The sequence below is a fragment of the Bactrocera oleae genome, chromosome 2 (assembly GCF_042242935.1).
Source record: "Bactrocera oleae isolate idBacOlea1 chromosome 2, idBacOlea1, whole genome shotgun sequence".
Classification (NCBI taxonomy): domain Eukaryota; kingdom Metazoa; phylum Arthropoda; class Insecta; order Diptera; family Tephritidae; genus Bactrocera; species Bactrocera oleae.
The window spans coordinates 7,228,216-7,256,158 of NC_091536.1; the positions used below are offsets into that span (position 1 = coordinate 7,228,216).

General features: G+C 34.2%; 1 protein-coding gene across 7 annotated transcripts; it reads right to left on the reverse strand.

Moving 5' to 3' along the window:
* Window positions 1-254: 254 nt before the first annotated feature.
* Nf1 (neurofibromin 1) lies at window positions 255-27,907 on the reverse strand. Of its 7 annotated transcripts, none has more exons than XM_036373263.2 (28): window positions 27,757-27,907; window positions 27,027-27,170; window positions 26,574-26,958; window positions 26,371-26,509; window positions 26,206-26,311; window positions 25,638-26,140; window positions 25,198-25,519; window positions 24,572-25,124; window positions 24,458-24,505; window positions 24,298-24,391; window positions 22,675-23,181; window positions 22,044-22,589; window positions 21,259-21,393; window positions 20,523-21,188; window positions 20,236-20,462; window positions 19,746-20,160; window positions 19,484-19,690; window positions 18,856-19,117; window positions 17,561-18,787; window positions 15,926-16,522; window positions 15,587-15,853; window positions 15,253-15,507; window positions 15,096-15,194; window positions 13,131-13,223; window positions 10,619-10,821; window positions 10,352-10,538; window positions 10,119-10,284; window positions 255-770 (listed from the first exon to the last, which is right to left on the reverse strand). In XM_036373263.2, exons 1-28 carry the CDS (start codon window positions 27,814-27,816, stop codon window positions 763-765), a joined length of 8,421 nt encoding a protein of 2,806 aa, XP_036229156.1. In that variant the 5' UTR covers window positions 27,817-27,907; the 3' UTR covers window positions 255-762. The 7 variants fall into 7 exon arrangements, with proteins under 7 accessions (XP_036229156.1, XP_036229153.1, XP_036229152.1 ...); XM_036373260.2 differs by lacking the exon at window positions 255-770 and adding an exon at window positions 6,465-6,658 and having other exon boundaries at window positions 13,131-13,220; window positions 19,484-19,675; XM_036373259.2 differs by lacking the exon at window positions 255-770 and adding an exon at window positions 6,465-6,658 and having other exon boundaries at window positions 19,484-19,675.
* Between the last annotated feature and the right edge of the window lie 36 nt (window positions 27,908-27,943).

Here is a 27,943-nt window from a genome sequence, read left to right on the forward strand (position 1 = left end):
AGGTTTGTTAGTGTGCATTAGTAAGACCACATCGATGATTTTATGCTTAAGTAATTTCAATTAGTAACTTTAAAATCTTACAAGTTAAATATATGTATAACAAAAACCAGAACAAAGCGTTAGTTACATTCAAAGCATGACACATGACACATGACGCACATATACAAGCGCTCTTACTACACACAGGCACACAGATTAAAATATGCTTTTCTTGTTTTTGTTTTTTAATTAATTTTGCTTAGTTTCTTCAAACACACACACATTTTTGTTTGTTTTTAACATTTTCTCTTTAAGTTTTAGTTTCAATTTTGCTTTTACTTTTGTTGTTTTATTACACCTAAATTCGATGCTGGTGGTTAAGTTGTTCAATTTCTTCTTTTGTCGGTCAAAATCTTGCTACCCTAACCCTACATTTAAGTGGAAATCGAACTTCCACACAGCGTTACATACGCACACATACATACATAAAATGTAATGTAAGTATCACTGTGAGTTTCGTTTCCTTGGCACATTCATGGCCTCTGTACTTGTCACAATCCCTGCTTAACATTGTTTTGTAGAAATCTTTATTCGTGTCTTCTACTTTCGCCTTATCTGTCTCTCACTTGGTCATCAAATTTTAATTTGGACTTACTTTGTTCGTCCGCTTTTTTGCTTTTGTGTTGGCTGCTTCGGTTTTTAAAAACATTTTTTAAAGAAGTTTAGAAAACGAAATACTCGCGCGAATAATGTTGTACGTCGGCCGCGTTGGCTGGTTGTTATTCATGCAGCTGAAAAGAGTTGGGAGAAGAGTTAATGTTTAGTACAAAGAAAGTTAAGAAGAAGACTTCAACTTTTGACTTTTAGAAAATGCAATTTAGGTTTAAATACACAAAGCATTATATTATATATACATAACAATACACACAGATAAATAAGATAAATACATAAGTATATAGAGACTCGTATACGAATTGGAAATGAAAAACGATTGCATATGAATAACTTAAACCAAATTTGCAAAGTGGCGTTGTCACCTTTTGCGTTGGTTGTCTTTTATATTTCGGGATTTGGCAAACACAACTTTATCGTTCAGTTTCACGTTTTTGATGATATACATACTCAGAGCAATTTGACTTACGAGCGCTATTTGTATTGTTTACAGTAACTTAAAATATTCATTTCGGCCAAAAAATGGAATTTTAACGTGCTTATTTTTTTACAACTTCTGATTAACTCAGTAACAGTGCAACGATAAACTTTTTTAAATTTTTGGCAAAGAAGCTCAATCAAGGATCGAGGTCGTAGATCACTCCAAAGCCAATTTCGTTAAGGTCGTACAAAATCAGTTGTTGTTCCGGAAACTATTGATACTGTGCGCAAAGTGATTCGACACCTGAAGAGGTGGTTGATGCGTTCAGAACGCATGCTTTGCATATACTTCAATCAGAGTGGCAAAAGTGCTTCGAGAAGAATATTTTGAAAAACAATGAAGCGATTTTCGGGGATTCATATTTGTTTTTGTTCTCAAATCCCGAAATATAAAAAGCAACTCCGGTATTAACATAAGTTTATGTATAATGTATTAACAAATAATGGACTTAATTTTTAACGAAACTAGAAAACAAAACAGAACGAGGACAAGCAGATTTTGAACACGATCCATTGAGAGCCAGCTTTACTGAACCGGAGATGAAAATTTTTGAAATAAAAATTAAATTAAGGTTGTTAAACATAAAAATCAGTCAACTTTAATTTTCTGAAAAAAGTACCGTTATTTTTTATTATAAGTTATAAGCAGTGTCTACTCATATATAATAATCAGTTCAGTGTTGGCGTTCGCTTATTAACAGCGGAGGGGGTAGGTAAAGAAATCATATTGTGGTGATGGCTTTACAGAAGTGTGGCAAAAGCGCAAGTGAAATTCATGAGTTTCTTAAAAAACTTAATATTTCGAGAATGTTTGTTTATCGTACTATTGATTGTTTTCCACAAACGTTTACAGTTGATGACAGAAAGAGAAGTGGTCGGTCCTCGCGTGGTTCGAACCAATTCAGCCATAAAAACTGTTCGCGAATGCATTCGCAGAAATCCCCCTAGAAAACTGAAAATTATGTAAGTGAAATGGATATATCAACCAGGTCATTGTCAGGACTTATTCGAGATGATCTTAACATTAAAGCCGTTCGTCGATCAACTGTGGTCATCTTTTGACAACGCGCTTGAAGGCTTATTACACTCAAGAGATGCAAGCGGCTTCTTCAGAGACACGCGATCAACGACCATGAAAGTTTGAAATAATTTGACTGTTGAAAAAGATTTTAATAAGCAAAACGACAAAATCTACACAGAAACTGCCAAAAATATTATTCCAAGGATTAAACGTGGTCACCAACCAGCTGCTGTAATGGTTTGGTTGGGAGTCTACTGTAAGGGTATTACACCCCTTCATTTCTGTGAAAAAGGTGTTAAAACTGAGCCAAAAGTGTACCAGCAGTATGTTTTAAAAGGCGTGGAAAAGCCGTTAAGCAATGCTCTCTTCTCTTCACATTGGATATTCGAGCAAGATTCCACTCGAGCACACAAGGCAAAACTCAACCAGCAGAGACTTAAAATAAATATTCCTGGCTATAATAACTGCAGATGATTGGTCAGATTTGAATCCATTGGACTACAGTTTGTGGTCAGAGTTGAAGAGTAAGGTATTTGGAATACATAACCAAAAACTGTGGAGTCTAAAAAAATCTTTGGCTCAGCGTTGTCAATGCCAATAGAGACTGTGCAAGCTGCCATTGATCAATGGCCGAATCGATTAGGGCTTGTGTAAAAGCGAAAAGTGACCATTTCGAATGGTACTCTACCTACCTACATACCTACCTAGTAGTCTATCTGGTTTTTGAAATTTATAATATTTATTTTGAGCTGACCAATGACTACTTGGTGCTTAAATTCTAGATCTCGTATGCTACGGCTATACAAATATGGTAGAATAAAATATCTATGAAATTTTAATTAAATTGGCGCTGATTTAGCCATGATACTTTGTTTACTTTACACAACATACACACAACGTTACTGATGTATTGTGTTTACAAAAAAAGTTAGAAAATAATTATTAATTTCTGAATCTTCAGGGGCAGGCGTATGGAATCAGAACTTCGAATTTATAAGTGCTATTATTGACAGACATATTGCCGTTTGAGGGAATGAAACTGAAAAGTATTTTCTTACGGGATTTTTAAGCACCGCCCTATTAAATTTTTTGTTATATTAAATTCGGTTAAATTAAATATATATTTAATAAAAAAAAAAACAAATTAAATTCAAAATAATATTAAATGCAACTTTATATAATTTCACTAAATATATATGTATATTAGGGTAGGTAAAAACTGAATGTTTTTTTTTCGCTTGACATTCTGATAAATTAGTTGGCAGCCACCTTTAAAAGAGCCTCTCCAAGTATGAGCTCCTAATTGTAACGGGAAGTCTGCCTTACAGTTTTCTATTTTTTCCCCCCCCAATTATTAGATAGAACAATTCATTTACCGCTTTCAACTACTTGAAAAAATATCTCGTTTTATTGATTTTGTAGGAAATTAAATGCTCTAAAATATGGTCTATTACGGTGTTTTCGTAAACCTAACCGCGATTAATGGTTGAAGTTTGACTATTTTAAGGCAAATTTGTGTTTTTCTTTTGAATTTTATAACTCAATGAAAAAAAATCATTATAAATCTGAAAACTTTTATGTAGCTTTGTAGGAGATTTTCTGCTCTACAAAATTGGAGCGAAAAAGAAAACATTCGGATATTTTTTGACCAACCTTAATGTATATATTTTATATTTATTCACAATTTATACAAAATGCTATATATATATAGTATATGTGTGTAAATATATATTTATTTTTATATTTCCAGGCACATGCTGAGTTAAAAGGAAATTATATACACATAGAATTCTCTGAATAAGGTCCATGCCGAGAAAAAAAAATTATACAATACAAAAACTAAAACACATGCAACACTGCGTGCAAAAGGTAGCTCAACAACTCAATATTCACTCTTAGCTTACGAAAAACGAAAAAGCACGCCAATCAATATTGAAAGAAAAATATTTGAACATAGAACTCAACATATGAGAATAGATGTAAGTCTTTGTAGAGTCATAGTTGCAGTGCAAGGCAAAAGAAGCACAAATATTTAGAAGAAAAAAAGCAACACTTTAATTAATTGAATTATATTTTTGGTGCCGCTTACCAAACTTAGCGCTCACGCTATTACTGCCTCTCTCTTTCTCTCTCAAAGTTGGTTGTGTGAGCGCGTGCGTGTGAGCTTCTAATTACAAAATATTATATCTTATTTCTATGTACTTTTGCATTGGATATTTATAATTTGACGCGCTTTATAGTGTTTTGTTGTTTCCACACTTTTATTGACGCTTTTAGTGTGCGCTCAATTTAATTTGGGAGTAAATTTTTGAAATATTATACATTATATGCACGAGACATAACTGTTGGCGGCTTAATACGATTTAGAAATTTTAACTTATTTATATTCTAAATGTTTAATATCAATGCTTCTCAATTGTGAATTTTTTTTAAACAAATAAAACTTACGAGTATGTTAAATTTTGTAAAATAACAGTTTAACAAGTGAGTGATTAGTTTTCGAGTTACCGCCTTCTAAAGTTTAGCGGCCAGGTTCAATCAGCCTTATCAGTATTTCTCGAAATTGCTGCAGGGATAACTCGAAGGCAAATGAACCGATCATGAACTTTTGTTGGTCTGCCTGTTTTGTATATAATTGTTACATACAATCACCTATCGGTTTTTTATCTGATCAAAAATCCAATTTTGGCAGGCCAAAAACGACTAAAATTTGTGGTGAAATTAAACTTTTTTTTATCAAAAAACGCCGCCATTTTGTCAATTTTGAATTAATTTTTTTTGATCGGGTTTGATTTGTACGTAGAATTCTTTCTAGTTTAACGAGAATTTTTTTATTTTTAGGTTTCATGCAAGGAAAAGACCTAAATCACTGCAGTAGTAGTAAATTTTTTTTAAGCGCCGTCGGAGATCTCGTATAACTTAAAAAATAAAATTAAAAATGTTTCGAAAATTTTTCTGTGTATTCTTGAAACATGTAGAAATAAACCCTGAAAACTTCAAAACAGTAGTTTATTTTTGAATTCCAAATTTAAGATGTCGAAGTTTTTTAGGCTGTCACACTAGGTGTGACTTAAAACCTTAAACTATTTAAATCTGACCTTAAGACTATTTAAAGTTTAATAAATTGGAAATTTTTTTTGACTCAAGTGATGCAAATTTATTACGTGATATAGTCAAAAATCTTCGATAAAATTCACGAATTAAGTGAGATCGTGAAGCAGAGATATACCATATTTGGCGTTGTATTCTATCCAAAATAGTGTTCTTTATTGGGTTAAGATACCTGACGAATTTGGAAAACTTAACATCTTGGTAGTGGGATATTTGAGCGGTTATTCAGCTAATACTACTTTGGGGTATTTATGCGAAATATAAATATTTAGAGTAAAACGTTATGTTTTATTAAAAACAAGTTAAAACTGGTAGACATTATTTATATTGTGGATTGTTGTGTTTCTATTTGAAGGATTTTTTTCTAACTTTAGCGAGTGTTCTTTTGCCACACGCTTACAAGAGTATGGAATTTCTATTGTAAATATGCCAACAACAGTTGACAACAAATAATATGCTACATACAAGCAATATAGTATACATATGCCATATTTGGCAATTATAAAGCAATAATCTACTAAAATTTGGAACTTTTTTTATTGCAAAACGAATGCACGGCGTGAGCGTATCTTGTGTGTAAGAGGAATTAGCGGTATTTGCTTTTAAAATGTTTAACATTTTTCTTAGCTTTGCTAACCGTATAAATAATATAGTTATCTATGCGATTATGTGCTAAAATAAAATAAAAAAGTGAAGCTTTTGTTAATTTCTTGGTAAATTAAAAGCAAGCATTAGTTGAGTTTGACTGCAGCTTGCATTTATATATTACTTAATGTAGTTAAAAATGTGTATATTTTCAACACTTGCAAGCGAAAATTCCAAAAAAAAATTTTTTTTCAATTTATTATTATTTAAATATTTTTTTTTTTAGATAAAGCTATGAAAATTTTCAAAACTGGTTACCGAAAATTCCAAAAAAAAAATTTTTTTCAATTTATTATTATTTAAATATTTTTTTTTTTAGATGAAGCTATGAAAATTTTCAAAACTGGTTACCGAAAATTCCAAAAAAAAAATTTTTTTCAATTTATTATTATTTAAATATTTTTTTTTTTAGATGAAGCTATGAAAATTTTCAAAACTGGTTACCGAAAATTCCAAAAAAAATGTTTTTTTTTAGGTTATGCGCTGATTTTATGAAATATATACTTGTAATCATTTTATATGCAATTTGGTGCTTTTAAATGTGCGTAGCTGTTAAGAATGAAAATATATTATCTTTTTTTTTAATTTTTTATGTTTTTGGATTTTAGGGTTTTGTTTGGTTTTACATTAATTAATGTGCTGGACTATCGGTAATTCGATGTTTAACGCGTGCTTTGCTGCATGAAGCGCGGCGCAGGGAACTAACACTGCCGCCAAAAGTATCATGATCTAATGATTCCGATGAGAATGCTACGGATATTGAAAGAAAAATATTGGAGGGGAAAAATTCATAAGCAATTGCAACATAATCGTTTACTCTCATATATAATATGTTATATATGTACATACATATGTGTAATTATAATAGTCTTTTAAGTGTGATAATGTGGCATGAAAGAAATCTTAATAAGTTTCATCTTTTACATTCAAATCATCAGAAATGTGTATGCAAATACATATACAAGTATACCTTTTTTAGAGCACGAAATGAGAATAGTTCAATTCGATGAATAAATTAAAAGAAAAATATGAGCTTTACATGAAAAACTGAGCTTATAATAAATTACGTTCATATATCGGAATTACACTAATGTAGGAAATTATTGGTTTTGCGTGTATTGAGACAATTTAGAAAACTACCATAAATAAGGATATTCGAATTTTTCGATAAAGATCAAAATTTAGTAACGTTTATCGGAAAATGGTCATCCTTCCAGGTAGGCAAGGGTGCTGCCAATACATTGCAGAGTAAAATTTTGAACATCAAATCAAATAACATTATTGTTGCTATTGTTATTATGAACATTTCTAATTTTCTTTTCGAGGTTCCCTACTTTTTTAAAGAAAAACATACTTAAAATTCAAATTTAATGGGGAACGTTTTTTAACATTCGAAAGAATATTCTTTGGCATTTAATTTTTAAAGATTATCTCTTTCAAATATTGGCCGCGGCTACGTCTCAGATGCTCCATCCGTTGAGTTCAATTTTCGATAACTCGTGAGTTCATTTCGACTAGTAACTGGCGAATTACACACGTGATGTTTTCTGAATCGAAGCGAGGTTGTCCGCATAGACTTTAGACTTTACATATCCCCACAGGCGGCCCAAAACGTGAAATTATCTGCTCACCGAAGTGCTCTCTCAATATTCATATAATCCATTGATTGATGCACGAGCTTGAATTTCAGGCATCAAATAGTCGGTTATCATGGCGCGATAACGGTCGCCATCGACGATCACGTTCTCACCGGCATCATTTTTGAAGAAGTATGGACCGATGACAAACCACACAAAACCGTTGTTTTTTCTGGATGAAATGACAGCTCTTAAATCTCTTCAGGTTGCTCTTCGTCTCAAATGCGGCAATTTTGCTTGTTTATATACCAATTGAGCCAGAAATGGGCCTCATAGCACGGTTTTCGTGTACACTCTCAGCTACGGCCGCTATATTTTCTTCACTGCGTGCTGGACGTGGTCTAATCGGTCAAATATAATAAATTAATGAATGCTGGGTCTCAAGATGGGTGATGGTGTGGCTAATAGTACGTTCAGTAGACCGATTATGTTAACCATAAGTTGAGCAAAGCGCGCGAAGCACATTCTTTACAGAACGTGAATTTTTGTTGACCGTGAAAGTGAACCGATTTGTAAACGATGTTCAGACGTAAGTCTTTCCATGATGAAATGTCAAAAAATACTGAACAAAAATTACATGACAGCTAGACACGACTCACGCGTGATCTGTCAAAAAAAGGCTATTCAAAAAATTACCTCTACTTGGATCACCCGTTTGTATGGTATATACCAATATAGGCTTTCCACTAATCGGTTGAGATATTGAGCATAGGAAAATGTAGTATAAAATAAGTTAGGCAGTATTATATTTTACTCTAGAGACTATTTTATTTCATATTTCATTTCGGAATCTCTATTCTCAACGCCAAATTGCAGTTGCTGTTACGCAAAGAGATTTTCCGAGTTTATTCTCGGCTAAGGTTTCTTACAAAGGCACCAAAAGTATCAGGAAGCAAGCATTAAATCATTATAGAACTATGCTAAGATTTTAGCGAAGTTCATCAGAAATGTTAACTTGACTGGTAGGAATTAATAAATTCGTGTTCTTCCGTTGAATTTGGTAATTATGTTCCTATATTATCATATACTCAGAGAGAGAGAGAGAGAGAAAATATTTTCGTATTGAAGACAAATTAAAGATAACTCAAAACACAATCCGTATAACAGCTGAGGTGTTCTGGACTCGGCTTATTGAAATCACCCGCTCTCTGTGGTTCAGGCTTCAGGTGGGTCTTTGCCATTCCGTGGAAGCTTGAAATTTGAGAAACATTTCTTCAAAATGATTTGTATTCAGCGAGAAAGGGAAATATAATTGCCTTAAAAATAATATTAGTTTTGTTTAATCGTTAGTCGTCATTCGGTAGTTTTTTTTACGTGAATTTGGTTGTTGTAAAATTAACGGATCATTGTTCTACCGCGTAACGAAGTTTGAAGTAGAGCCTTGTCGGATGACATTAGTGTATTCGAGCGCTTTTAATTCAGGCAACAACCTCACAGCGGACGTTAACTTTAGTTGCATCGAAGCAATAATACCCTTCACAAATACAAAAAAAAAATCTTACAAAAACTTGATTTTAATTAAGTTTTATGGCAGCTATATGCTATAGTTTTTCGATTTAAAATTTTGCTTTGGGAATCGCACCGTTGTCTTTTCGTGCCAAATTTCGTGACGATATCTCGTTAAATGAAAAAGTTTTTCATACAAGCATTTGATTCTGATTTTTCAGTTTGCATGGCAGCTATATGCTATAATGGTCCAATCCGAATTTCTTCGGAGATTGGAGATTCAAATTTCTTGAAAATATCTCTCCAAGTTAAAAAGTTTTCCATACAAGCACGTTATTCCGATCGTACAGTTGGGATGGCAGCTATATATGGCTAGTTGGACTAGATGTCATTAAAGTTTGACGGTATTTTAGTTAACATTTGTACTCTTTTTTATTTTTAGCACGATCTTTCGCTTAGACCAAGGACTTCAGCGGTATTATATTTATACAAATGTATGTGCATACTGGTGGACCGAATATGGGTGAATAAAAAAAATGCATGCATATATGGAAGAATTAAAAAATTATGAAGAATATGAATACAAAAAAAAGAAAAAAAATATATTCGTAAGAATTTAATGTGAAGAAGGGTTTACACTTTGTATAATAACTGTGTTATTATATGTTTAACTGTTTTCGAATATTATATATATGCGATTAATTTTTACTCTAATATTTTAAAATATATATTAAAATAATCGCCATCTATGGCATTCTCTATTGTGTACAGTTTTTAATTTTAATTACGTGCCATTTTGCTATGCTTAAAATATTATGTGTATGTGTGTGTGTGTGTACTGTTGAAGAAAAAGCAAAACTCTCAACTACAAAATATTTGCCGCGCAATGCATTGTATCTACGACGCATTCAATACGTTAATGTTAGAAAAAGTTTATAACTGTGTGCATAACTGGCTGCATGATTACTTTGACGTTAGTTTTCAACGGAACTCAACTAAGTTATGCAACGGAGAATAGAGCAAAATATATTTCAAAAACTATGTCATGTACTAACTATATGCAAAGTTATAATAAAATATTTTCGATTTCTTAGTGAAAAGCAAATATTTTCTGGTGTACAATTTACCTTTATCAGTTGGTGAACCTAAAGTAAGACTGCTGAGGCTCGAACTCAAATTGTATGGACGTGGTGATGGCGGCACCGGCACAGTCTCATCACCTGGCAGGCATGTTTCAACCATGGCCTCCAAACAGTTGACGAATAATTCAGATGATTCGCCCATCATGGTGTACTGGTGGTTGGGGAAGAGTAGTATTTTTTTATTGTATATATTAAACAAAGAAAATATGCGTCTGTACCTTGGTAAATGGGCCAGCGAACCGCCAGAGTCCACCAAAACCGCAACTTTGCAGGAAATGTAGTTGCTGCTGTGAAGGATCCTCGCTGGCGAGCATATTCTGTATGATGCTTTGTACGGAATTCAAAACGACTTGATCGTGTGAGACTGATAGTATATTGTTAATCTTCTGATCTAGCAGCGAGTGTCTGTTATAGTTCAAAAGTAGGTAGAAGAAGAAAAATTATTTAATATCGAAAAATTGGCATTTGATTGAATCACTTCTTACATGACGGGAAATACTTTGGGGAATACGACCGAACCCTCGGCCAGGTACTGATATAGCACGCGTGTCTCATTCTCGTCTGTTGAATATTTCACTAATGTGGCCAAAACGGTTAATACCAGCGCTTGTGTGGACAAATCGGAGAGCACTTCGGGATCTAATAGTACATTGGACTCATTGGAAACAGATGAACGGGAACCACGCTCCTGAAGAAAGAATACAATTTTATATTGGCATACATTAGTTGTGGAAGTATTTATGCAAGTAATACATTTTTTGTGGTTGGATTTGAAAAATTTCGGCATTTAGGTGCATACAAGTACAAAGCTATATAGACATGCGAAGCAAGCATAGAAGATATTAACAATTTAACTAAATATTAGAGACAACTGAAATAAAGTAAAATGGAAAGGAATTAAGATAAAAGGAGAAGGGTACACAAAAATTATTAAAAGTTATACAAAACTAAATAACTAAATGAAAAAATTAATAAAATAAGAATTAAAATATTATATAATAACAAACAAAAAAACAAAATAAGAAAAGAAAAAAATATAAAAATAATTATAAAATAAAACTAAATAAATGAATAATGAAGCAATTAAACATTAATAAAAAAATGTACAAAAGAGATTAAAAACATAAAATAAAGTAAGTTTAAAAACAAAAATATTTAATTAAATATTAATAAAAATAATTTGAAAAAAGGAAATTAAAAAAAAAATAATAATAATAAAACATACATCAAAACGGAAAAATAAATAATGTGTAATGAACAAAGGTATAGATAAATATCATATAATAAATTATAGCACATAATACTCAAGTAAGCATCACTAAAAAAAAAATTTTTTTTAAAATTATACAACTTTTATAAATTAAAGTAATAATAACATTAAAAAATATTATTAAAGTAATAAAATAATAATCAACCAAATATAAGACACCTAAAAGAATTAAATAAAAAATAGATAAAAAACCGTTAATGTTTCATTCAGTTTGCAGGACAGCTATACGCTATAGTGATCCGATCTGAACAATTTCTGCGAAGATTTTAGAGATGTTTTGATGAAAAAATTTGTCATACAAGAACTGGATTTGGAGCGGTCAGTTTATATGGCAGCTATATGCTATAGTGGCCCCGACAAATTGTTCGAAGATGGGAACGTAAACTTGAGTAATAATCCATTGCAAAGATATGAAGACATTTTGTTATCTTCTCAAATAAAAAAGTTTCATATATGAGAACTTATTTTTGGTCGGTCAGTTTGAGGGCACGATAGACCCTAGGTTGCGGGGCAAACGTCATACAAATTATATTTATTATTTATTATATGGCAGCTACACGATATAGTGGTCCGATCTGAAATATTTCTTCGGAGATTCTAGCGTTGTTTTCGAAAATATTCTATGCCAAATTTTGTGAAATAATCTTCTCAAATAAAAAATTTGTATATACAAGGACTTGATAGTAATCGTTCAGTTTGTAAGGCAGCTATATCTAGCTATCCGATATCGACGGTTTTGACAAATGAGCAGCTTCTTGGGGAGAATGTGTGCAAAATTTCAGATCAATATCTCACAAATTGCGGGACTTGTTCGTGTATATACAAACAGACAGCCGGACATGACTAAAACGACTCAGCTCATCATGCTGATCATTTATATGTATATATTTCTTTTTTTATAGGGTCTAAGATGTTTCCCTCTGGGTCTTACAAATTTCGTCGCAAATTTAATATACACTGAGTAGGATATAGATACTTAAAAATAATAATGTAATAAAATATAACAAAAAATCGATCTATATAATAAAATCTATGTTATATGTTAAGCGAGCACAAATATAATTCTTTGTGTTACGAATTTTAAATACATTACTTAAAAAGACATATCCACTAGGCATTCAAATAAAAATTGGAATAATAAGTAACAAATACTTAAGAAACACAGATAATTTACTTTCATGTAATTAAATATTAATTATAAATAATTAAGCGTAATTAATTTTTTTTTTTTTTTATAATCATAAATAATACTATTACACTACTATATTATAAATCATATTCAACTTAAGCTAAAACCAAAAATTTTTAGTAATAAAATATGAATTTTATTCGCACCAAATTAATAAAAAATAAATAATAATATACAATTTTAATCACTAACATTTGTAATAAAAATCTTTGCGGGTGCCAAGAGAACGACAAAGAGGTGCTTATAACAACTGTTGTGTTCTCGCATAATTCTAGTACTTTTATAGTTTACGTGCTCATTCGTTATTTGTAGTGTGTGCATAGATATTTAGAGAATGGTTTTTAACACGAAATCAAGTGCTGTACAAAGAGTGTTGTGTGCTGCTCAAACATTCACCAACATTTATAGAACAAATGAAAATGTTGTACAAAGAAAAATTTAATTACAACTAAAAAGAGCTAGAAGAGCATATTTCATGAGAGTATAAGAAAAGGACGAGCTAGTAGTAAGTAAGAGAAGAGAGCACAATACGTAATACCTGGCGTTCTTCGATAGTGCTCGTATTATTCGGTTCTTTTGTTGTTGGCACCGAAAAAGAGCGCTGTGTTTTAAACAAAACTTTGGCATTCTTCTAGACGATTGTTTTTTTTTTTTAATTTTTATTTTTTTTTTTTTGATTTTGGTTTCATAAAGTTTCATATCCATATGCATAGTTTTCCAAATAAAAATACGTGTATAACCCAAATACAGGCAGCGACCATAAAGTTACGAGTATAAATTATAATTGTTCAACCACAAATAAATTCCAATAGCAAGTTTAAATGCTCATCATCAATTGGGTGGGTGGATGAGAAGTAGAAGGGAGACGCATGCAGTTGATTGGTTGTTGTTGGTGGTTTAAAACAGCAATTATAAAGTAAGTCAAAACAAAGAAACGATAAGAGAATTAAAATGTTTTGGGAGCAATTGTTTTCGGTATGTATTTAGTTTTTAATGATATTAATTATTCAAATTAGTGAAATTAAATTCGATTTTAATTGAAATTAAAAGTAACAATACGTTGAACATATTAGAAATTTGTTTTGCGTACACGATTTATTACGATTATGTAATGCAAGCACCAATTAATTAGCAGGCAATAATTTAACATGTATTTTTTCATTTCGATTACGTAACGCATATATATTTGTCAACATAAAAATAGAGAAAATAGAGATTTCAATCGATTACTTTACGTGATTTATACTTTATGTAATTCGATAAATATAGAAAATGACATAAATCTTACGTCTACCAAACTGAATAATAAGCTGGATGAACGCTGGCGAACAACTGGGTAAAAAAAACAAAAACAAGAAAAAGTATTCCATAGAATAACTTGATTTTGATCGATCAGTTTGTGTGACAGCTATATATGCTATATTGTTCCGATCTGAACAATTTCCTCGAAGATTGCACCGTTACCTTGGCAACAATTCATGCCAAATTTTGCGAATATATCTCAACTAAATAAGTTTTCTATACAAGGACTAGGTTTTGAACCGTCAGTTTCTACCGCTGCTTGAGAAAAAAATGAATGCCTAGTTTCATGAAGATATCTCTTCAAATAGGGTACAACAAACTAGTAATAATAAAAAGTAAATGCAAAACACGGTAAAAGTGATCGAAAATCATAACGAATCGGAAGAGGATATTGGCAGGTCTAAAATTATCGATATTTTGAGACGTAAATATTTTTACTGCAGGAAAATATAGCGGAGATAATTTGACCGACAAAAAAAAAATTAAAATTAGGAAAATCGAAAAATTAAGAATCTAACGCTTTTGCGATCGCTATGTAGCAAGTGGTAGTAAGAGAAATACCTACTGCTTGAGTGTAAGATCAATCCAATTACTGATCAAAAACTAATGGAAACGGAGTAAGGGAGAAATAATACCAGTGATAACTTCATCTAGGTCAACTTTTTACACCAGTGCCCTAAGCAGCTAACGTTCGATGCTCTGTAGTGTGCTGGAAGAGAACTCCTACCTACTGAAATCTAAGAAAAATGCTTGTTCTCAATATACGAGAATATATTCGCTTAATCTGCAACCTCGTGATCGTTACTCTTTTTTCGAGGCATTTTTTTTCATACAACGATTCTACTTAGCGCCTGAAAATGAAAACAAAACTAAAAAGACTTCGCGTTGATCCTACACTTCAAAGAGTGGTCGACATTAGAACTACTTAAAGCACGAACTTTAAACACAATATGTGCTCTGAGAGTCTAGGCATGGGTAATGTTGGTTTCTGACCACCCCGTTGAAGATTAAATGAATACGAACTAGCACGATTGTTTTTCGGAATGCCGACAACCGAGTCAAAGCAACAATTTTATAAATAGCTAGTAGGGTAGCATAGTGGGTAGTATTTTAAAAATATTTTACTTAGATTGAATAAATGAGAATAATAAAAATTGTTGAAAATAAAATAAAACCACACACACATACAATAGTAGCTTACCTGATGTGTAGGTCCTTTGTGATGACGCGCAAACTGTAAAGCGGATTGATCAAGAATATCCCAGGACTTTTGGCGACGTGGTAACGACATGCCGAGCGTCTGTAAGATACATAGCTTTATTGATAATTATATTAGAACATTAGAGCGCATCATATACATTCTGATTGCCATAAAAGATCGTTTCGCCATTTTCCATAATGCTCAAATCGGTGGTCCAACGCGGTATAGCATGTTTGACATGGCAGCGTGAGCGTACCTCCTCGGAAACAGCTACCAATGCCGTCAAATAGGCAACGCTGTCTGGTGTCACTTCGAATTTGTCGCGATGAAAAGGTTTGGCGACAAGACTTAGCAGCGTGCCGAGTATGCGGGATGTGCGAAAGACGGTTGAAGGTGTGGGATGACGAAAGCCCTAAAAGAGAGAAAAAAATTAAATTAAATTAAATAGTGTCATATAATATCAATTCGCAAAGCACGAAAATGGATCATACTTTTAACAAGTGACCGACGAGTGCAAAGTGGAAATTGCTGCGAAATGATAAGCCAACTGCATGATCGAGTTGTTTGAAGTGCCACTCAAGTTTTTCGCGTGTCTGCATCATAACATCGGCAATGCTCTCGTGATCGAAGCAACCCTGACGTTCCAATGTATGCAGATTTTGTTCGAGAAACGCCAAGCCGGCGTCATACAGCGATACTTCGTCCAGCTGCAGTACAGAGATAGCAACCCAGAATAGAGCGCGATGTATGGGGGACTCCTGTGAAGCAAATATAGAATAATATATATATGATTTTGAGATTATGAAATCAAACGACTATTATTAACTAACAGGTCTCAGTAGAGGTTGTATTCGCGTTAAACACAATACGATAGCCTCAATTAGTGTAATGTCGTTGAATGATTCCAGCGCTTTAACCAAAATGCGCAATAATTGTTTCACTTCCTGATCGGTTATGCTTTTACTAATGCAACCGTAAACTATGAGCGCACGTGGTTCCAACGCGGGATTGTAACAGAAGGCAAAACTGCGTGACAATGTCGTCCATGTCTCCAGCCATTGGCAATCTGGCACATCGGGCATGCAAACCGACATGATCTCCGACAATGAATCAACCACCTCTTCCAATGAGGGTAATGTTATTCGCTCTACATCAGCTGGTAGCATTTGACAGACGCGCTCATTGCCCAACCATCTGTCGGATGGATGACGATAGCTCGAACGGAAGGCTGTTACAGCGGCCGATTTGACTTTGCTTATACCGAATAGAGCATAGAATTTGTATAGTGAGATTTCTTCGAGTGCCAGCCGGAGCACACGCTTTGCATTCTCGGAGAAAGTTGGTTTAGTGCAAGTAGTCAGCGAGTGTATGATGTTGACGACGAGACCGTGTATGGAGGCGCGCATTGTCACGGAGCCGGAGCAGATCTAGTAGGGTGGGTGAGAATGGAGTGTTAATTACAGTTCTATTTATCAGTTTAAATGAAAGAGAATAAAGTATGATACAAACTTTTCGAAATTTGAAAGTGAGGTTATATTACATACATTGAATATATAAAACGATATGTAGATACAATAGTCCATGTAGGGGAAAATACAAGTCTTTAAAATTTGAACTTTGCTAAGGCTTATGCCGGTACTGTAGAACCATCTGTAAATTATTGGTAGACATTTACACTCCATGAGAGCGAAGTACAGTAGGACAACAAAACTTCAAATGATCCGTACAAAGCAGGGAAAGAACAAAGACACGTTACTGGCAACAAATTAGATTGACACGTTAATAAAGTTGTAAAATGCTACGATTTCATTAACATATCAAGAACGAAACCAGATGGTTTTTAATGAATAAGCTTCGATTTAGTTCTGTCTTCTAATTGTTGTTGTTGTTGTAGCGATTATCTAGTCCCCGCTTAGGTTGTAAGGTGCGGGTTGGTTGTCATAGAAATCATCTAACGGTATTCTCAGGAAACGTGCTGTTTTGACGGCGTCGGACCATAGGAAAAGAGCTGTTATATCAGTGCCGTTCGCTGGTCATGCAAAGGGCTTGTAAACGGCATGCGGGGATTCAGAGAAACCTGCTACAATACGTCACTCTAGATTCTCGGGGCAACTCGAGCACTTCATCTGCAATGGGTGGTGATTAGATCTTCTAGTCAAGGACCACTGACTCCAAACACCATTACACATTACAAATAGCGGATGCAATAATTTTGATAGTTCTTGACCGGATATAAATTCAAAACTGTTGCCGTTAAGTATAAACATAAGACTGTCGTGCGAGCAATCTACAATTCTCTAACCTCACTTTACAATAAATGATTTTTAATCAACGATCCGCATATTGCAGAAGAAACTTGATATCATTACATCTTCTTAAAAAAGAATTCACTTACAAAAACAATAATAAATCATTTGCAAAATTAACACAAACAGAATTATAAAACACTCAATTTAACTACTCACCAAAAATGTGATAATATGAAATAGATATGGCAAATGTGTTACGACATCAAGACAGTTATTGAACGATAACATGAGTAGAAAACGCGTCAGTATCGCTATATCATCCCACATCATATGCTGTTCCAGAAACTGTGTTGGATTTGTGCAGGTCTTATCCAAGACGCGGCACATGCGCGTTATTATCTTCTTCGAGACCAACAGCACATTCGCAGAAGCGAGCGCTACAGCCGTGTCGGCCATAATCTCCACGTGCGGCGAACCCAAACCATATGTTATCGATTTGTGTAGAAAATTGTCCAGCACCATATCGATAAGATCGGGTATGCGACCAATAGAGCCCCAAATTTTCGCCTGCACCGATGGATACATCTCCTTCTGTTCAATTGTAAGACAAATTAATTTATCTAAAATTTGTGCGACCTTTAGCTTTTTGGCATCATCGTTGGATTTACAAAATTTCAATAGGTTATTTAACCACGGTGTCATATATTCCAAGCATAAATGCTTCAACTCAATTGTGCTGCGCTGAAAACCCTGTATACATTCCTCTAGAAATTCGAGCGTTAAATGTGGTTCATTGGTGGCTAATTTCTCACTAATGGATTTAATGAAAATTGTATTGTTCGATGGTATACACAAACCGTGTGCCTCTAATAGTTGACCTTCAATTTTCAAATCAAACGAACAGGTGAGTGAGCAGAGTAAATTATAGGCAGCTAAACGTAAGGTGGGATCTGAGGTGCCTAGATTAAGTAATGCCATATTCAAAAGTGTACCGGGCACATCTTTAGGGCGTATCTTCTGGTGCACCGTCACCGATTCCGGTTGACTTAACTCCCAACGATTGCGTATATGTATTATGGCCTGTACAATGGTATCACAATCGTTGTGTATAAAGCTTAGCTGACCGCTTTCATTCGTTATGGAGAGCGTAAATTGATTATCATCCACCAGACAAACTTCCTCAATTTCGGAGGCATAATAGACATCGTTCAGCAGCACTGAGTGACCGAGTACTTTGGTTTTCTCCACTGCTGTAACTTGCAATGCAGTTGGTCCAACTTTTATAGCAACTTTGGTATCTTTATGGCTAAGTTTGAGCGCGTTATTGAATACCTTGAGATCTTCGTCTAGCGATAATGTGGCGCCTGGCAGTTTCTGTTGTTCAGTGTCGATGTATTCATTGAGTTTATTGGACGAATCGATGAACACTAGTTTGCGATCACTCTATGGGTATAATAATAGTTATAAAATAATTTTTATTTAAAAAAATTTTTTTTTACAAATATAAGTACCTTAATCGGCGCCAGTATGCGTTCATGAAATTTCGTATATTCACGCACCCATGAATTACAGTTGTAAATGTAAATGGTGTATAAATTTTCATAGGTAACGGTTGGCAGCACACAAAACCATTTCTGCAAAAATTCGGTGCGAAAGCGATTATCCGAACAGGTGTGCGTGAAATCTATGAGCAATTCGAAAGGTGAGTGACAGAATGCTTTGAGTGTGAGTATTACATGATAGAGCAGTAAATCGCCATTCGTTTCACCAATTCTGTAAGTGACAAAGTAGAAAGGTGAAAATTCGCTAAACATAGTGGTAATAATAAAAAAAAAAATTTTAATTAGAGAAAACGGTTTCAGCACACTTAAACGGCTATGCTGCGTTAGATCGTTGAAATAACAGTCCTTGGACGGTCAATACCAATTATATAAAACCGGCTGTAAACCGGATTATTTGTACACTCACGATCTGACCGAAAGAGTACAGACGAGATCTTACTATTGCATGACGATTTTTTTTATTGTTTGTGTATAAGCACAAAAAACATATACCGAGTATATCCATGCAAATGATTGTCAAGTCAGCATGTAACTAATGTTAATTGTTTAACTTGCAGCGCTAGCGCACACTACTCACTTGTAACGCCTTGCAATGTAGTAAAACACGGGTAATCCAGCTTTACTTGTGCCAGCTTGATAGAAGATATTCATGGATTTTATGCTTTTGAATTCCTCCTTTTCGTGCATTTGATGTTTCACCATTATCTCTTCGAAGTTCGTTGATGACATGTCAATAGAGCTCCAACGCGCATAGGATGAGAACATCATGCTGCAGTGAACAGAACTTAAATTAAATAAGAATTATTATTATTTTTTTCAAATCATAATTAATTATTTACTGTGAATCCACTGGTTTATGTTCTGGCGGCCCCAAATAAGCCAGCAATGTGGCCATTTTGTCGAAAGGACGTCTGCCGACAGCTTTGTGATCACGACTGCTGGAGAGATAATCGCCAATGCGCTCCTGATGTGTCCACAGCAGGCGATGCAGTGCCAAAACATTGGCATCTGAGATGAAACTCATGCTATGCGATGTTTGGTCCACCGTCTCGCAATCCGAGGCGATTTGTACGAAAAAGTGACGACCCTGTTCAAAGCGTGAGCGTAGAAAATCATTAAATGATACCATATGCTGTTCCTTAGAGAATTCAATATGATTGGCGATGTTTTGTAAGATTTTCGACATCAACATTAAACCACGCTTCACCGAAGCGGGTACTTGACGATTAACAATGCCGAGTTCTTGGGGTGAGACTGGAAAGTAGAGTGAGTGCATGATTAATATAAGTGATTGTTTTTTTTTTATATTAACGGGAGGGAAATATTCACCAATAGCTGGATTTATAAAGCGTAGGAAGATCACAGTGCCCACTGCACCGATATTAGTTTGCAAGACGGTGGGAAAACGTTTGCTCAACACCTGATAGAGGCAGTGACACATTGAGCGTAATTGTGAGGGAAAACGATCCACTGAATTGAGTATCGCTTCAAAGAAGACTCTGGTGAGCAATATTAGATTTTCTTTATTGCGTTCCAAATCTTCACCGGGCTCCAGTCTGTAGAAATGAATTTTGCAACCAATCACAATATTTACTAATTTCATTAATATAACTTACCTAGCTGGATCCACCTCATAGCTAGTGGTCGGATCATCGAGCAACGGTCGTATTAGCGGCTCTAATAAGTTTTGCAAATAATTTGCGCCGTAAATTTTAAAACAAAATGCCATTATTTTACTGCCAAGCGAATTGCCGCGAAATAGTGTCGACATGCATTCGGATATTTCGACTTCGCGATAGAACATATTCCACAAGAGCGGTGAAAGCAGATGTTTGGCATCGAATAGTGTTACCAGCACACGTGCCAATTCATCCATTTGTGAAGTGGTCACTACATTAGCCAATGCCATCGCTATTGGCAGCTCACCCTTATCGCTAATCATTGTAACCAATTGGACTAGCTGTTCGAATCGATCAGCCAGCACAGTCTCGGCGAGCGTATCGAATTCAGTACCTTGCTTTAGGATGCGCGTTAACACTTCCATAAAAGCAGCGCGTGTTTGTAAATCGGGATTGTAGCCAAGATCGATGGAATGCATCAGACCCGAGTCGATGTTGGCGCCGAGCAAATTTGACATCGCTTGTATGGTGGAAAAGCGTAACATGCTCAATCTGCCATTAACAGGCGGATGCGGTGGGAGTAGTGGTGGATTATTTAGTTCTTTCTCTGCCTCAGTGCTATCAATGCAATCGTTTAAGAGATTCATAAAAAGCGTAAAGTATCTGAGAGATGAGAAAAAAAAAAGCTAGTAATGTAAATGTGTGAACGGAATATGGATTCGTTGTGTTATACTTTAGGAATAGTGCGCTCTTCGCGTCCATCAAATCGCCACGATCGGATTCCTCTGGTTGCAAAGGTAGTCCACGTAGTAGAGCGGCTACAGCTTCCATACAAGCTATATCGAGTTCACGGAATAACTCAGCGGGACTGAAAAGTTAAGAAAAAAAATGTATTTAACACATAATAAGAAGGAGATTTTGCTTGTAGTAAAATTAAAATATAAAAAATTGTGAATGTGTCTAAGTAGTCAGTTGATTAGACGTCTAGGTATATCCACTGAGGTTTACTAGGATCCCAACAATTTTCAAGCCAGCAGGATGCTGCTGCAATGTTTTCGCCAAATTTACCGCTACATAGACTTGCTGGAAACAAACAGAACAGCCTCCGAAATAATACGGACCACTGTGGCATACTCGTATAGCTGCCAGACAAACTGAACGATTAAAAGCATGTCCTTGTATGGAAAACTTTTTTATCTGACGAAATATCTTCATGAAATTTGGCATGAATTATTATCTAAGGTAGCAGTTCAATCTGCGAAGAAATTGTTCAGATTCAACCAAGTTCAAGTTCATGAATGAAATATTTTGTACTAGTAAAGGGTATTATAGCGTTGGTTCATGGTTTTCATACTTTTTTGTGAATATTAATCCAACGGATTAGACTTTAGGGAAAAAAAGTTATGAGCTTCAGTCTCTATACTGCAAGTACACTTTTGCCAATGACTCAAATCGCTTTTTAGCTATTATGCCCTGTGTTTACTAAATTTAAGTCTCTAATAAATTTGTGCTACTCACTTTGATGGCGGTGGTTCGTTGGGTGTGGGTACTATTTGGTGTGAGGTGCCCATAACCCAATCGGTTAAGTACTCTACTAATTTATTGCGAAATTTCATTTCTTGCCGGAAAGCTAAATCATCGCGACGTTTTATCATTATCTCTACTAAATTACATAGGTGCGCTTTGGCGCGTATCCCTGACACATTCATTTCACGATGACGCATATAACGCACAATGCCCAGCATCATGCCTTCAATGCTCGTCACACTCAGGTACTCGGAAGCAGCGACTTGCTCATTATTCGGATCCTTGACGGGTCGAGGACTTAATATCGAAATCATTATGTGTATAATATGATCGATGAAGGCGGTATTGATTTCGGAGACATTCACTTGCCCCTGTTGATCAAAAAATTTCTCAACTATCGAACGTATTTGATCGAAAACTATGGGATAAAGTTGTGGCGTCATTTCTTCTGAAATTAAATCTTTCACATTTTTCTGAATATTAGAACCAATTTTTTCATTATTGCACACCAGCAAGCGCAATAATTGACCGATGAATCTGTGGAACGTAAGAAAAAAACGATTAAAATTAAAAATGTGTGAAGGTTTTTACTTTGCGAGTTTCCTCAACAACAAATACTCACTGTGACACCGGACAGTATTGCAAATCTTGCTGTGGCACCGGCACTATAGTAGTCAATGATATGGTGCTGGGATGCAGTAGAGAACCACGTCCGGAACTGGTGGAACATGAGTAGAGCGAATAGAGCGATACAGCTGGTATTGAGGATATTGAAGTCAAACTGCCTGATGCTGCTAAAGTGTTCTGCGATTGCGCCAAACTGTTTTGCGACTGTAAGAGATTGCCCGTCGCTGGCATACCGCTACTGGAACCAGCAGTTGCGGAATTATTTTGTAACTGCATTTGCTTCCAACGCGAAGCCAAACGCTTTTGCAGACACACACCGCCAAGTGTTAGAAGAAACCATGTCATGTTGGCCCATTCAGTGATGTGTTCTTCTAAATCATGTTCCGAACTTTGATGACTTGCGCGACGCTTGCCAACGCCACGATGGAAGAGCTCTGCTTGGATGTCGTCACTTTTATATTTGGGATATGTTTGCAATACTTTGCTGGTGAGTTCCCAATTTCTACAGTGGTGAGAAAAAAATCGATAAAGTAGAAGTATGAAATATGTGTTAGAATATTTGAATTTTATAAACAAAAATAATTATTAAAAAAGTATTTTTCGAAAAATATTTCAATTATTTAATAATAAAAAAAACTGATTAAGAATATAAAATACTGATGATAAAAACATATGACTTTTGAATGTATTATTAACAAGCAATTGCATAATTTAAAACAGTTATTTAAAAAATATTGGAAAAAATATTTATAAATAAATTATTATTGAAAGAAAAGAAAGTAGTAGGAACTTCGCGATTTTTGAAATAATAAATATAAATCAATTAATCAATATTAATATTTGTAAAAATTAAGAATTAAAAAAAAAAAGTTATTATTTTAATTAATTCAAGAAATAATAATACTATTTCAAGAAATAATAATAATATTTCAAAAAATAATAATAATAATATTTCAAGAAATAATTAATTATAATTAACTTAAAAAAATTCCAAATTTGAAAATTTTAAATTCATATGTGTGCATCAATCTAATATATAAAAATAAAATTGAATCATATATAACTATTGCGAAAATAAGAATTTCGAAACAAATGAAAGCATTAGAAATGTGTGTTTCAAAATGAGGTTTTAAAATAACCTGATTGAGAAACTCAAATTTTTCTTATTTAATAAATAAAATAAATGTTTCAATATTTTCGGAAGAAAAATATTATTTTAAAACAAAAATATTTTGAAAAAAATATATGAAAAAATAAATTATTTTAAAAAGTAAAAAATCACTAAAAAAAAGTTTTAAAAGCAATTATTTTGAAAAAAAGATATATATTTAAAAAAAAAATTTTAATAAAAATAAATAAAATATTTTAAATCAAAAAATATTAAAAAAAATTATTTAAAAAAACAACTATTTTTGAAAAAAAAAATTTTATCTGTAAAAATTAGAAATATTATAAAAAATTTAGGGAGTACTTAAAAAAAACGAAAATATTACAATTTTTTTTTTAAACAGTTCTGCGTTTTAAAATAAAATAATATATTTGTACCAAAAAATTATATTTAAACAAAAGGTAGGAATTTGAAAATATAACTTTAAAAAAAATTAAAAGATTACAATACCTAAAGGTCTCTTCCCACGCTGTTTGTACACCATCAACACAGTGCTCGATTTTGCGCAACAAATTCATCATACGTCGTTGCAGAGCAAGACGGTCTAAAAACATTGCAAAAATTATATATATGTTATATATTTAAAATTATATTAAAAAAGTCCACTCACTGTATGCATTGCCATGATTAGTTTCATAAAAACAGATGCGTGTATCCGCTGTAACAAGCAGAAACAAATAATTTTCAATAGTTATTATTATAAAAACATTGCTGCAAAACTCACAGCTTGCTAACTGTGTAAGCTCCTGATAGATTTGATAATTGGCAACAGGTAACACAGTCGCCGAATCATCAGCCGTCAACAAAATATCCGACTCTTGGCATAAGAGGCCAAAGCAGGAGAGTGACGTGAGCACTGCATCCAAATCGACTGACCACAGATACATAAAGAACACCACTTCCAGTTTAATGCGCGCCTGCCGACAGATTTGCAGCTCATGACCGACCAGTGCGTACTTCTTGTGCCGCTGCAGATAGTCATTGCGACAACTCAATATACCACGCATCCACTTCAGCACATCCGTATAGTTGGCAATCTGGTGTTGTATAAGTTTTTGTGAAATTGAAAATAGCACCTGCGAACTGACATCCCAAAAACAATTCATTGGCGCCTGTGGATTCCATAATTCGATTTTATCGTATGAGTGTAAAGCTAGTAATGCCTCCATAGCTTCCTGCGCTACATCGGGCATGGTGGGTTGGTGCACGAGACTCACAAGGCCATTGATGAGTTCGAGTGAGGAACTTTGCATTTCATGCGCCACTTTGCCTTGTGTCTGCAAGTGAAGAGAAATTTGTATTTAAAAAAAAAAAACATATTTCAAAATATATGTATTTAAATGCAACTACATTTAAAAGCAACATCGGGTCAGCATGTATAAGCCGGACCAAAAGAAGCAGTAACATTTTATGTGCAGGTCCTTCTTCGGAACGCGTTAAGCCTTTCTGTGTATCTTTCGACTTCAGCGTCAGCGATGTTATCATACGCAGTGGCGTGTGCGCAATATAACCTTGTGTGGCCTTATTCAAGGTATCGGTAAAGAGTGCGCGCAATTCTGCCGAACGATAATGTACAACATTGGTTTTGGCCCACCATGATAGTATTGGCTGATGGATGGTGCGGAAACAGTTTTTATTTTGTAGACGAAAATCCACATGTATGTGTGTTAATCTGTTGAAAACGTAAGATATCGTAATCATTTTTTACAATATGTACACTATGGCGGGCCCAAAAATAATTTTGGTTTTTTAATTTTTAATTATTTCATGAGCATATTAATATTATTTACCTTAGCAGCGAGCAGACAATTACAAAGTGATACGCCTGCGGTGAAGACAAATTGAGACAGACCTTTAATGTGTCGATATTGTGCGGATTTATGCGAAATAGTGAAACCCAACAGTCGATCATAAGCTCAATGTCAGCATAATTGTATGCTTGACCACGTGAGAATGGCTTGACCGGATTAAAAAGCAATGCTTTCAAATCATTAATGACATACTGCACTAATTTGAAGAGCACATTATTCGAATCGTTGTTATTGACATATGTTGAGGCTTTGCATAGTTTCACACAAGCAATAGCTGCATACTCTGTCACTTGCTTCGAAGGCGAGTGTGGCCCCAAACCACGTTTAATACCCTCAATAAACTGTTTAGCAGATTGCTCTTTATCACGTGCAGTTTGCGCAGAGTTTTGCGTTAGCGACGTTCTATCTCTATCTCTGTATTTTTCTTTATCTTTCTCCTTTTCCGATTGTTGTAATTCATTGACAGTGGCTTCCAAGCAGCTCTATAAATAAAAACAATAAAAATAAAGTTTGTGTTGATAAATGTCGACAGCAAATGTGAACTTACTGGATTTAGTATAAGCAATAGCATTTGCAGTGGCCAGACGGTGGTCTTATTTTTCTTGTTTTCAGCTTTATATGCTTCAACAAATTCCAGCAATGTTTCCCAGCAACTGAAAAATTAACACAAGTTTAAGTAGAAAAAAATTTAAATATTCCCACGCTTTTGTACCTTGAAATATCCTTTGTTGCAACGCCGCGTTGCAGATCCTGAAATTCATGTGGATGATATTCGATCCAGTTCCAAATGGCTTTCTCTAACGAATGTAACAATATCAAAGGTGGCGCCTTTTTCGATCTCGACTTGGTCACTAATATATAAAAAAAAAATCGAATTGATTAAATGAGAAAGTGAGCAAATTATGTTTAATTAACCATGCAAAAGTTTTGTTAGTTTATTTATGTCCATGTCAATATGTTGTATTAATTCAATGTCACAACAATCAGGATTCTCATCTGAGCATGTGATCAGCTCTTGTATACGCGCTGATATGCGATTAAATACAGCTGAAAAATGATTTTGTGAAAGTGCGAATAGCACTCTTGAAGCAATAGCTTTCAACTGTGCTGCATTTGGATTATTATCACTCTGTACATCGATGAATTGCGAAATTTCACGTAAAAGTAATTTAACATTCATTGCTTCCTCAAAACGTGCCGTATCCTTTGTCTGATTAGCCAAGCAACGTTCCAGAGTTGTTAATATAATGACTAGTGATTCAAAATAACAACGCTCAGCGTCGTGACGACTTTGCATAGACTGCAAAGAACAATTAAACAAAATTCTTACAATTTGAGTTATAATTAGAATTAATTTATGAAAATTACCGCTTCATTAACTCGTTGCAACATTTTGGTGAGTCCAGATATAACTAGTGAGAAGCGATAACGAGAAATTTGTATAAGACAGGCAGTCAGCTGATCTTGACTCAATCGCGCTTGGGTGCCATGCAAACCAATTTTATTGGGCAGCTATAATAAATAGTTATTGGAAAAAAGTAAGTATAATCATAAATTCAAAGCTATGAATATGTTCATTATTTCAATACATACCAAACTACATTTCATTAAAAGCGAAAATAATACACACGCCTACGAAATTGTTGCAAACCAATATAAAAACAAAAACATTCCAATACACTTACAAATTTCCCTTAGTTTGCGTACGCATTCGACAATTCACTGGTTCAGTGTAACGTAAAACCATTCATTTATTCTGTCATTCATGCGCTGCAACTAGTGGCGTTACGTTAAAATTTCCCTACTTTCACTTTTCATTTACATTGGCAGTTGCGATTCATTCATAAACTTCGTACGTCTAATCAAATTTCATTCATAAGCTCACTCGACCACTACACCAGCCGGTATAAACAAAACGTAAACAAATGAATTTCCCAAAACAATAACAAACGCCAACTATTTCATTCGCACACACTTGCTATCGCATTCGCACAGTGGGAAGTTTTTCAATCGATAGGGACATTTTCTGACAGCTTTTTTGCATAGCTATACAGGAGCCCTGGGCGAAACCGAGTGAAAATTCATGTTTTACGCTCACCTGGTCTTCGAAACGGGCTAAAAGTGAGTTCGCCCACTCGCCTGGCTTTTGGATAGCCATTTGTATATTATTTCCGCTCTTAATTCACACTTTTTACTGCATTTTTTATTCCAATTAATAGAGCTACACACTTTTTGTACAGTTTCCAGCTTTACAGATTTTTACTTTGTGAACATAGCTGCGATTG

What these genes read in the sequence shown, in the direction of transcription:
- Nf1 (XM_036373257.2), bottom strand. Translation starts at nt 27,816, where the DNA reads ATGGCTATCCAAAAGCCAGGCGAGTGGGCGAACTCACTTTTAGCCCGT. An exon ending in TGCAACGAGTTAATGAAGCG is followed by an intron (nt 26,959 to 27,026) that starts GTAATTTTCATA and finishes TGTTCTTTGCAG; the next exon opens with TCTATGCAAAGTCGTCACGA. An exon ending in TTCATATTATCACATTTTTG is followed by an intron (nt 16,523 to 17,560) that starts GTGAGTAGTTAA and finishes CCACCCTACTAG; the next exon opens with ATCTGCTCCGGCTCCGTGAC.